The sequence below is a fragment of the Oncorhynchus tshawytscha genome, unplaced genomic scaffold, assembly GCF_018296145.1.
Source record: "Oncorhynchus tshawytscha isolate Ot180627B unplaced genomic scaffold, Otsh_v2.0 Un_contig_4173_pilon_pilon, whole genome shotgun sequence".
Lineage (NCBI taxonomy): Eukaryota > Metazoa > Chordata > Actinopteri > Salmoniformes > Salmonidae > Oncorhynchus > Oncorhynchus tshawytscha.
This window is the reverse complement of record NW_024609440.1, coordinates 160,001-173,018: the sequence shown is the minus strand read 5'-3', so window position 1 is coordinate 173,018 and position 13,018 is coordinate 160,001. Positions and strand designations below refer to the sequence as shown.

At 36.1% G+C, this 13,018-nt stretch overlaps 1 protein-coding gene across 2 annotated transcripts in view; it reads left to right on the top strand.

The window, feature by feature from the left end:
• Positions 1–1,204: 1,204 nt before the first annotated feature.
• The window catches only part of LOC112239251 (DDB1- and CUL4-associated factor 15-like), a gene marked incomplete at its 5' end in the record, with an annotated part of 27,213 nt that continues 15,399 nt past the window's right edge, over positions 1,205–13,018 (top strand). Inside the window, 4 exon segments of one of the 2 annotated variants that reach the window (XM_042315327.1) lie at positions 1,205–1,366; positions 1,723–2,322; positions 2,702–2,793; positions 4,838–4,960. In XM_042315327.1, the coding sequence (XP_042171261.1) occupies positions 1,205–1,366; positions 1,723–2,322; positions 2,702–2,793; positions 4,838–4,960 (977 nt within the window). 2 annotated transcript variants of the gene reach the window in all.

Genomic DNA, 13,018 nt, shown 5'->3' with positions numbered 1-13,018 from the left:
ATGTTGAACAGTCTCTCTAGGTAGTGGAGAGTGTCTGGGACATGGTTATATGTTGAACAGTCTCTCTCTCTCTCTAGGTAGTGGAGAGTGGAACATGGCTATATGTTGAACAGTCTCTCTAGGTAGTGGAGAGTGTCTGGGACATGGTTATATGTTGAACAGTCTCTCTAGGTAGTGGAGAGTGTCTGGGACATGGCTATATGTTGAACAGTCTCTCTAGGTAGTGGAGAGTGTCTGGGACATGGTTATATGTTGAACAGTCTCTCTAGGTAGTGGAGAGTGTCTGGAACATGGTTATATGTTGAACAGTCTCTAGGTAGTGGAGAGTGTCTGGGAACATGGCTATATGTTGAACAGTCTCTCTAGGTAGTGGAGATTGTCTGGGACATGGTTATATGTTGAACAGTCTCTCTAGGTAGTGGAGAGTGTCTGGGAACATGGCTATATGTTGAACAGTCTCTCTAGGTAGTGGAGAGTGTCTGGGACATGGTTATATGTTGAACAGTCTCTCTAGGTAGTGGAGAGTGGAACATGGCTATATGTTGAACAGTCTCTCTAGGTAGTGGAGAGTGGAACATGGTTATATGTTGAACAGTCTCTCTAGGTAGTGGAGAGTGGAACATGGTTATGTTGAACAGTCTCTCTAGGTAGTGGAGAGTGGAACATGGCTATATGTTGAACAGTCTCTCTAGGTAGTGGAGAGTGGAACATGGTTATATGTTGAACAGTCTCTCTAGGTAGTGGAGAGTGTCTGGGACATGGCTATATGTTGAACAGTCTCTCTAGGTAGTGGAGAGTGTCTGGGACATGGCTATATGTTGAACAGTCTCTCTAGGTAGTGGAGAGTGTCTGGAACATGGTTATATGTTGAACAGTCTCTCTAGGTAGTGGAGAGTGTCTGGGACATGGTTATATGTTGAACAGTCTCTCTAGGTAGTGGAGAGTGTCTGGGACATGGCTATATGTTGAACAGTCTCTCTAGGTAGTGGAGAGTATCTGGAACATGGTTATATGTTGAACAGTCTCTCTCTCTCTCTCTCTAGGTAGTGGAGAGGGGAACATGGTTATATGTTGAACAGTCTCTCTCTCTCTCTCTCTAGGTAGTGGAGAGTGTCTGGGACATGGCTATATGTTGAACAGTCTCTCTAGGTAGTGGAGAGTGTCTGGGACATGGCTATATGTTGAACAGTCTCTCTCTCTCTAGGTAGTGGAGAGTGTCTGGGACATGGTTATATGTTGAACAGTCGGTACCAGGTGGTCTATCCCTTCCCCACCTTCCAGCCTGCCTTCCAGCTGAAGAAAGACCAGGTGATCTTCCTCAACACCTCCTATTCCCTGGTGGCCTGCTCTGTGTCCCTCTGTCCAGGTAGAGACAACGCAAACACACACTTCACCTTTCTGGTTCAGTTTAATTTCTCTCTCTTCTCTCTTTCTGTCTCGTTCATTTTCCCTCTTCTTTCTCCTGTGTGATGATAATGTCCCCTGTGGGATATGACTAAGTCCCCTGTGGGATATGACTAAGTCCCCTGTGGGATATGACTAAGTCCCCTGTGGGATATGACTAAGTCCCCTGTGGGATATGACTAAGTCCCCTGTGGGATATGACTAAGTCCCCTGTGGGATATGACTAAGTCCCCTGTGGGATATGACTAAGTCCCCTGTGGGATATGACTAAGTCCCCTGTGGGATATGACTAAGTCTCGTCTCCTGTGTTGTCAGCAGGTGAGCAGGGTCATTCCTCTCAGATCCTGTTCAGAAAGAGAGCCACAGCCCCCACCTTAGAACATCAAACTCCTCCATCGCCCTCTTCATCCTCTTCCTCTCACGGGTCTCCCGACAGCCGCCTGCTAACCGCCAAACCAAGCCCCGCCCCTCTTTCACCTAGCCAATCACAAGCTGCCGCCCGGGCGCGAGAGTTCGCCGCCGACCTCTTCAGACGTGCCCAGGGAGGAGGGAGAGAAAACGAGGGAGGGGAGAGGAGAGGGAAACCGGAGGGAAGCGAAGTAGGAGAGGAGGCCGTCGTGACTGAGAGAGAAGGGGTGAGCGTGGAGAGGGACAGTGAACAGAGGGAAGACGCACAGACGGATCAACTGACTAGCGCACCACAGACTTCCACTTCAGCTGGGAACCAAAGCTTGTTGCGACCTTTGCAGGAGGACTCTATTCAGTGTAGTGCGGTGACGTCTCCTGCCTCCTCCTCCTCTTCCACCCCCACTCCTCATTCTTCTCAGGAAGCAGGCTGCAGCGAGCCGGGATATGTCAACTACACCCGCTTGCAGTACCGCATGCCACAGCCGGGGGCGCCAGAGCAGGATGCAGGAGGTGAGACACACTGTAGAAGTTTTAACATGTAACACACAATGTGCTTGGTCATGTAAATAGGAAGCTGAAACTCCTCCCTTTATTTCTGTCTCACCCTCTATCCCTCTCTCTTCTTCCCTCTCTCTCTCTTCTTCCCTCTCTCTCTCTTCTTCCCCCTCTCTCTCTCTTCTTCCCCCTCTCTCTCTTCTTCCCCCTCTCTCTCTTCTTCCCCCTCTCTCTCTCTTCTTCCCCCTCTCTCTCTCTTCTTCCCCCCCTCTCTCTCTCTTCTTCCCCCTCTCTCTCTTCTTCCCCCTCTCTCTCTTCTTCCCCCTCTCTCTCTCTTCTTCCCCCTCTCTCTCTCTTCTTCCCCTCTCTCTCTCTTCTTCCCCTCTCTCTCTAGGTTATGAGGATGATAAGGTCCAGCTGCCCTTCACTGTGACTGACCTGAAGGGACGCAACCTACAGCTGGTCACTGGGCCCCACAACGGACAGGTGTGTGTGTGAGAGAATAAAATCCAGCCCTACCAATGGAGATAGCTAGATCAGCAGAAGGAGAGATGTGTCTGAGAGACACAGGGCCTGAGTGTTAATATTTACATCTGTTGTCTTCACTTAGTATTTGGAAGGAACCCAAGTCCAGGAGACCTGCAGTAAACCAGAACATGTAGAGTGTGTGTGTGTCCTGCAGAGTGTGTGTGTGTCCTGCAGAGTGTGTGTGTGTCCTGCAGAGTGTGTGTGTGTGTGTGTCCTGCAGAGTGTGTGTGTGTGTCCTGCAGAGTGTGTGTGTGTGTGTCCTGCAGAGTGTGTGTGTGTGTGTCCTGCAGAGTGTGTGTGTGTCCTGCAGAGTGTGTGTGTGTGTGTCCTGCAGAGTGTGTGTGTGTGTCCTGCAGAGTGTGTGTGTGTGTGTCCTGCAGAGTGTGTGTGTCCTGCAGAGTGTGTGTGTCCTGCAGAGTGTGTGTGTGTGTGTCCTGCAGAGTGTGTGTGTGTGTCCTGCAGAGTGTGTGTGTGTGTGTCCTGCAGAGTGTGTGTGTGTGTGTCCTGCAGAGTGTGTGTGTGTGTGTCCCCTGCAGAGTGTGTGTGTGTGTGTCCTGCAGAGTGTGTGTGTGTGTGTCCTGCAGAGTGTGTGTGTGTGTCCTGCAGAGTGTGTGTGTCCTGCAGAGTGTGTGTGTCCTGCAGAGTGTGTGTGTCCTGCAGAGTGTGTGTGTGTGTGTCCTGCAGAGTGTGTGTGTGTGTGTGTCCTGCAGAGTGTGTGTGTGTGTGTCCTGCAGAGTGTGTGTGTGTGTGTCCTGCAGAGTGTGTGTGTGTGTGTCCTGCAGAGTGTGTGTGTCCTGCAGGTGTGTGTCCTGCAGAGTGTGTGTGTCCTGCAGAGTGTGTGTGTCCTGCAGAGTGTGTGTGTCCTGCAGAGTGTGTGTCCTGCAGAGTGTGTGTGTCCTGCAGAGTGTGTGTGTCCTGCAGAGTGTGTGTGTGTGTGTCCTGCAGAGAGTGTGTGTGTGTGTGTCCTGCAGAGAGTGTGTGTGTGTGTCCTGCAGAGTGTGTGTGTGTGTGTCCTGCAGAGTGTGTGTGTGTGTGTCCTGCAGAGAGTGTGTGTGTGTCCTGCAGAGAGTGTGTGTGTCCTGCAGAGAGTGTGTGTGTCCTGCAGAGAGTGTGTGTGTGTGTGTGTGTGTGTGTCCTGCAGAGTGTGTGTGTGTGTCCTGCAGAGTGTGTGTGTGTGTGTGTGTGTCCTGCAGAGTGTGTGTGTGTGTCCTGCAGAGTGTGTGTGTGTGTCCTGCAGAGTGTGTGTGTGTGTCCTGCAGAGTGTGTGTGTGTGTCCTGCAGAGTGTGTGTGTGTGTGTGTCCTGCAGAGTGTGTGTGTGTGTGTCCTGCAGAGAGTGTGTGTGTGTGTGTGTCCTGCAGAGTGTGTGTGTGTGTGTGTCCTGCAGAGTGTGTGTGTGTGTCCTGCAGAGTGTGTGTGTGTGTGTGTCCTGCAGAGTGTGTGTGTGTGTGTGTCCTGCAGAGTGTGTGTGTGTGTGTCCTGCAGAGTGTGTGTGTGTGTGTGTCCTGCAGAGTGTGTGTGTGTGTGTGTGTGTGTCCTGCAGAGAGTGTGTGTGTGTCCCCTGCAGGTGTGTGTCCTGCAGAGTGTGTGTGTCCTGCAGAGTGTGTGTGTGTGTGTCCTGCAGAGTGCGTGTGTGTGTGTCCTGCAGAGTGCGTGTGTGTGTGTCCTGCAGAGTGTGTGTGTGTGTGTCCTGCAGAGTGTGTGTGTGTGTGTCCTGCAGAGTGTGTGTGTGTCCTGCAGAGTGTGTGTGTGTCCTGCAGAGTGTGTGTGTGTGTGTGTCCTGCAGAGTGTGAGTTAATGTTTAGACCTGCAGTAAACCAGAACATGCTAGTGTGTGTGTGTGTGTGTATGTCTGTGTGTCCTACTGAGTGTGTGAGTTAATGTTTAGACCTGCAGTTAACCAGAACATGCTAGTGTGTGTGTCCTACTGAGAGTGTGTGTGTGTGTTATTGTTTTAGACCTGTAGTTAACCAGAAAATGCTGAAGTGTGTGTCTGTCCTACAGAGTGTGTGTGTGGAGCAGTTGACTCTGGACTTTGAGTACCTGATCAACGAGGTGATCCGGAGCGACGCCCGCTGGGCTGCTCAGTTCTGTTCCTTCAACGACTACGACGTTGTTATACTGGAGGTACATATATACACTATAGACCTATATATACACCTATATATACACTATAGACCTATATATACACTATAGACCTATATATACACTATACACCTATATATACACTATACACCTATATATACACTAATCACCTATATATACACTATAGACCTATATATACACTATAGACCTATATATACACTACTATAGACCTATATATACACTATAGACCTATATATACACTATAGACCTATATATATACACTATAGACCTATATATATATACACTATACACCTATATATATACACTATACACCTATATATATACACTATACACCTATATATACACTATACACCTATATATACACTATACACCTATATATACACTATACACCTATATATATACCTATATATACACCTATATATACACTATAGACCTATATATACACTATAGACGTATATATACACCTATATATACACTATACACCTATATATACACTATAGACCTATATATACACTATACACCTATATATACACTATAGACCTATATATACACTATAGACCTATATATACACCTATATATACACTATACACCTATATATACATCTATATATACACTATAGACCTATATATACACTATAGACCTATATATACACTACACTATAGACCTATATATACACTATAGACCTATATATACACTATACACCTATATATACACTATACACCTATATATACACTATACACCTATATATACACTATACACCTATATATACACTATAGACCTATATATACACTATACACCTATATATACACTATACACCTATATATACACTATACACCTATATATACACTATACACCTATATATACACTATACACCTATATATACACTATACACACTATAGACCTCTATATACACTATAGACCTCTATATACACTATAGACCTCTATATACACTATAGACCTCTATATACACTATAGACCTCTATATACACTATAGACCTCTATATACACTATAGACCTCTATATACACTATAGACCTATATATACACTATACACCTATATATACACTATAGACCTATATATACACTATACACCTATATATATACACACTATACACCTATATATATATACATCTATATATACACTATAGACCTATATATATACACTATACACCTATATATACACTATAGACCTATATATACACTCGTCACCTATATATACACTATAGACCTATATATCCACCTATATATATATATATATATACACTATACACCTATATATACTATACACCTATATATACACTAATCACCTATATATACACTATAGACCTATATATCCACCTATATATATATATACACTATACACCTATATATACTATACACCTATATATACACTATAGACCTATATATACACTACACTATAGACCTATATATACACTATAGACCTATATATACACTATAGACCTATATATCCACCTATATATATATATATATATACACTATACACCTATATATACTATACACCTATATACACTAATCACCTCTATACACTATATACCTATATATATATATATATACTAATCACCTCTATATACACTATAGACCTCTATATACACTACACTATTCACCTCTATATACACTATAGACCTCTATATACACTACACTATTCACCTCTATATACACTATAGACCTCTATATACACTACACTATTCACCTCTATATACACTATACACCTCTATATACACTACACTATTCACTTATATATACACTATAGACTTATATATACACTATAGACCTATATATACACTATATACCTCTATATACACTACACTATTCACCTATATATACACACTATATACCTCTATATACACTATACACCTATATACACTAATCACCTATATATATACACTATAGACCTATATATACACTATTCACCTGTATATATATATATACACTATTCACCTATATATACACTAATCACCTATATATACACTAATCACCTATATATATATATATATATATATATATATATATATATATATATATATATATATATATCTAATCACCTATATATATACACTAATAACCTATATATATACACTATAGACCTATATATACACTATTCACCTATATATACTCTAATCACTATATATATACACTAATAACCTATATATATACACTATAGACCTATATATACACTATTCACCTATATATACACGATTCACCTATATATACTCTAATCACCTATATATATATATACACTATAGACCTATATATACACCTATATACACACTATACACCTCTATACACTATACACCTATATATACACTAATCACCTCTATACACTATAGACCTATATATACACTATAGACCTATATATACACTATAGACCTATATATACACCTATATACACACTATACACCTCTATACACTATAGACCTATATATACACTAATCACCTCTATACACTATAGACCTATATATACACTATAGACCTATATATATACTCTATAGACCTCTATATACACTATACACCTCTATATACACCTATATATATATATATATATACACTACACACCTCTATATACACCTATATATACACTATTCACCTATATATACACTATAGACCTATATATACTCTATAGACCTCTATATACACCATAGACCTCTATATACACTATACACCTCTATATACACCTATATATACACTAATCACCTCTATACACTATAGACCTATATATATACACTATAGACCTATATATACACTATAGACCTCTATATACACTATACACCTCTATATACACCTATATATACACTATTCACCTATATATACACTATAGACCTATATATACTCTATAGACCTCTATATACACCATAGACCTCTATATACACTATACACCTCTATATACACTATACACCTCTATATACACCTATATATACACTATAGACCTCTATATACACCATAGACCTATATATACACTAATCACCTCTATACACTATACACCTATATATACACTAATCACCTCTATACACTATAGACCTATATATACACTATACACACTATAGACCTCTATATACACTATAGACCTCTATATACACTATAGACCTATGTATACACTATAGACCTCTATACACACTACACTATTCACCTCTATATACACTATAGACCTATATATACACACTATACACCTATATATACACTACACTATTCACCTATATATACACTACACTATTCACCTATATATACACTATAGACCTCTATATACACTACACTATTCACCTCTATATACACTATAGACCTATATATACACTATACACCTATATATACACTACACTATTCACATATATATACACACTATAGACTTATATATACACTATAGACCTATATATACACTACACTATTCACCTATATATACACTATAGACCTCTATATACACTATATATATATATATATACACTATAGACCTATATATACACTATTCACTTATATATACACTATTCACCTATATATACAATATTCACCTATATATATATACACTAATCACCTATATATACACTAATCACCTATATATACACTATACACCTATATATATATACACTATACACCTATATATATACATCTATATATACACTATAGACCTATATATACACTATACACCTATATATACACTCGTCACCTATATATACACTATAGACCTATATATATACTATAGACCTATATAAATATATACACTATTCACCTATATATACACTAATCACCTATATATACACTAATCACCTATATATATATATATATATACTCTAATCACCTATATATACACTAATAACCTATATATATACACTAATAACCTATATATACACTATTCACCTATATATACTCTAATCACCTATATATACACTAATCACCTATATATACACTATAGACCTATATATACACTATAGACCTATATATATATATACACTAATCACCTATATATATATATACACACTATAGACCTATATATACACCTATATACACACTATACACCTCTATACACTATACACCTATATATACACTAATCACCTCTATACACTATAGACCTATATATACACTACACTATAGACCTATATATACACTACACTATAGACCTATATATACACTAATCACCTCTATACACTATAGACCTATATATACACTAATCACCTCTATACACTATAGACCTATATATACACTATAGACCTATATATATACTCTATAGACCTCTATATACACTATACACCTCTATATACACCTATATATATATATATATATACACTACACACCTCTATATACACCTATATATACACTATTCACCTATATATACACTATAGACCTATATATACTCTATAGACCTCTATATACACCATAGACCTCTATATACACTATACACCTCTATATACACCTATATATACACTATTCACCTATATATACACTATAGACCTATATATACACTATAGACCTATATATACACAAACACACTATAGACCTCTATATACACTATAGACCTCTATATACACTATAGACCTCTATATACACTATAGACCTATGTATACACTATAGACCTCTATACACACTACACTATTCACCTCTATATACACTATAGACCTATATATACACACTATACACCTATATATACACTACACTATTCACCTATATATACACTACACTATTCACCTATATATACACTATAGACCTCTATATACACTACACTATTCACCTCTATATACACTATAGACCTATATATACACTACACTATAGACCTATATATACACTATACACCTATATATACACTACACTATTCACCTATATATACACTACACTATTCACCTATATATACACACCATAGACTTATATATACACTATAGACCTATATATACACTACACTATTCACCTATATATACACTATAGACCTCTATATACACTATATATATATATATATATACACTATAGACCTATATATACACTATTCACTTATATATACACTATTCACCTATATATACAATGTTCACCTATATATATACACTAATCACCTATATATACACTAATCACCTATATATACACTATACACCTATATATATATATACACTATACACCTATATATATACATCTATATATACACTATACACCTATATATACACTATAGACCTATATATACACTATAGACCTATATATACACTATAGACCTATATATACACTATAGACCTATATATACACTATAGACCTATATATACACTATAGACCTATATATACACTAATCACCTATATATACACTATAGACCTATATATCCACCTATATATATATATATATACACTATACACCTATATATACTATACACCTATATATACACTATAGACCTATATATACACTACACTATAGACCTATATATACACTATAGACCTATATATACACCTATATATACACTATACACCTATATATACACTATAGACCTACACTATACACCTATATATACACTATAGACCTATATATATACACTAATCACCTCTATACACTATACACCTATATATATATACACTATACACCTATATATATATATACATCTATATATACACTATAGACCTATATATACACTATACACCTATATATACACTCGTCACCTATATATACACTATAGACCTATATATACACTATTCACCTGTATATATATATATACACTATTCACCTATATATACACTAATCACCTATATATATATATATATATATATATACTCTAAATATATATACACTAATAACCTATATATACACTATTCACCTATATATACTCTAATCACCTATATATACACTAATCACCTATATATACACTATAGACCTATATATACACTATAGACCTATATATATATATACACTAATCACCTATATATATATATACACACTATAGACCTATATATACACCTATATACACACTATACACCTCTATACACTATACACCTATATATACACTAATCACCTCTATACACTATAGACCTATATATACACTACACTATAGACCTATATATACACTAATCACCTCTATACACTATAGACCTATATATACACTAATCACCTCTATACACTATAGACCTATATATACACTATAGACCTATATATATACTCTATAGACCTCTATATACACCTATATATATATACACTACACACCTCTATATACACCTATATATACACTATTCACCTATATATACACTATAGACCTATATATACTCTATAGACCTCTATATACACCATAGACCTCTATATACACTATACACCTCTATATACACCTCTATATACACCTATATATACACTAATCACCTCTATACACTATAGACCTATATATATACACTATAGACCTATATATACACTATAGACCTCTATATACACTATACACCTCTATATACACCTATATATACACTATTCACCTATATATACACTATAGACCTATATATACTCTATAGACCTCTATATACACCATAGACCTCTATATACACTATACACCTCTATATACACTATACACCTCTATATACACCTATATATACACTATAGACCTCTATATACACTATAGACCTATATATACACTATAGACCTATATATACACTATACACACTATAGACCTCTATATACACTATAGACCTATGTATACACTATAGACCTCTATACACACTACACTATTCACCTCTATATACACTATAGACCTATATATACACACTATACACCTATATATACACTACACTATTCACCTATATATACACTACACTATTCACCTATATATACACTATAGACCTCTATATACACTACACTATTCACCTCTATATACACTATAGACCTATATATACACTACACTATAGACCTATATATACACTATACACCTATATATACACTACACTATTCACCTATATATACACTACACTATTCACCTATATATACACACTATAGACTTATATATACACTATAGACCTATATATACACTATAGACCTATATATACACTACACTATTCACCTATATATACACTAGACCTCTATATACACTATATATATATATATATATATATATATATATATATATATATATATATATATATATATATATATATACACTATAGACCTATATATACACTATTCACTTATATATACACTATTCACCTATATATACAATATTCACCTATATATATATACACTAATCACCTATATATACACTAATCACCTATATATACACTAATCACCTATATATACACTAATCACCTATATATATATACACTATAGACCTATATCCACACTATAGACCTATATCCACACTATAGACCTATATCTACACTATAGACCTATATCTACACTATAGACCTATATATACACTAATCACCTATATATACACTAATCACTATATATACACTAATCACCTATATTTACACTATCACCTATATATACACTAATCACCTATATATATACACACTAATCACCTATATATATATATATATATATATATATATATATATATATATATACTTATCACCTATATATACACTAATCACCTATATATACACTATAGACCTCTATATACACCATAGACCTATATATACACTAATCACCTCTATACACTATACACCTATATATACACTAATCACCTCTATACACTATAGACCTGTATATACACTAATCACCTCTATACACTATAGACCTATATATACACTAATCACCTATATATATACACTATACACCTATATATACACTAATCACCTCTATACACTATAGACCTATAAATACACTATAGACCTATATATACACTATAGACCTATATATACACTATAGACCTATATATACACTAATCACCTCTATACACTATACACCTATATATACACTAATCACCTCTATACACTATAGACCTGTATATACACTAATCACCTCTATACACTATAGACCTATATATACACTAATCACCTATATATATACACTATACACCTATATATACACTAATCACCTCTATACACTATAGACCTATAAATACACTATAGACCTATATATACACTATAGACCTATATATACACTATAGACCTATATATACACTATACACCTATATAT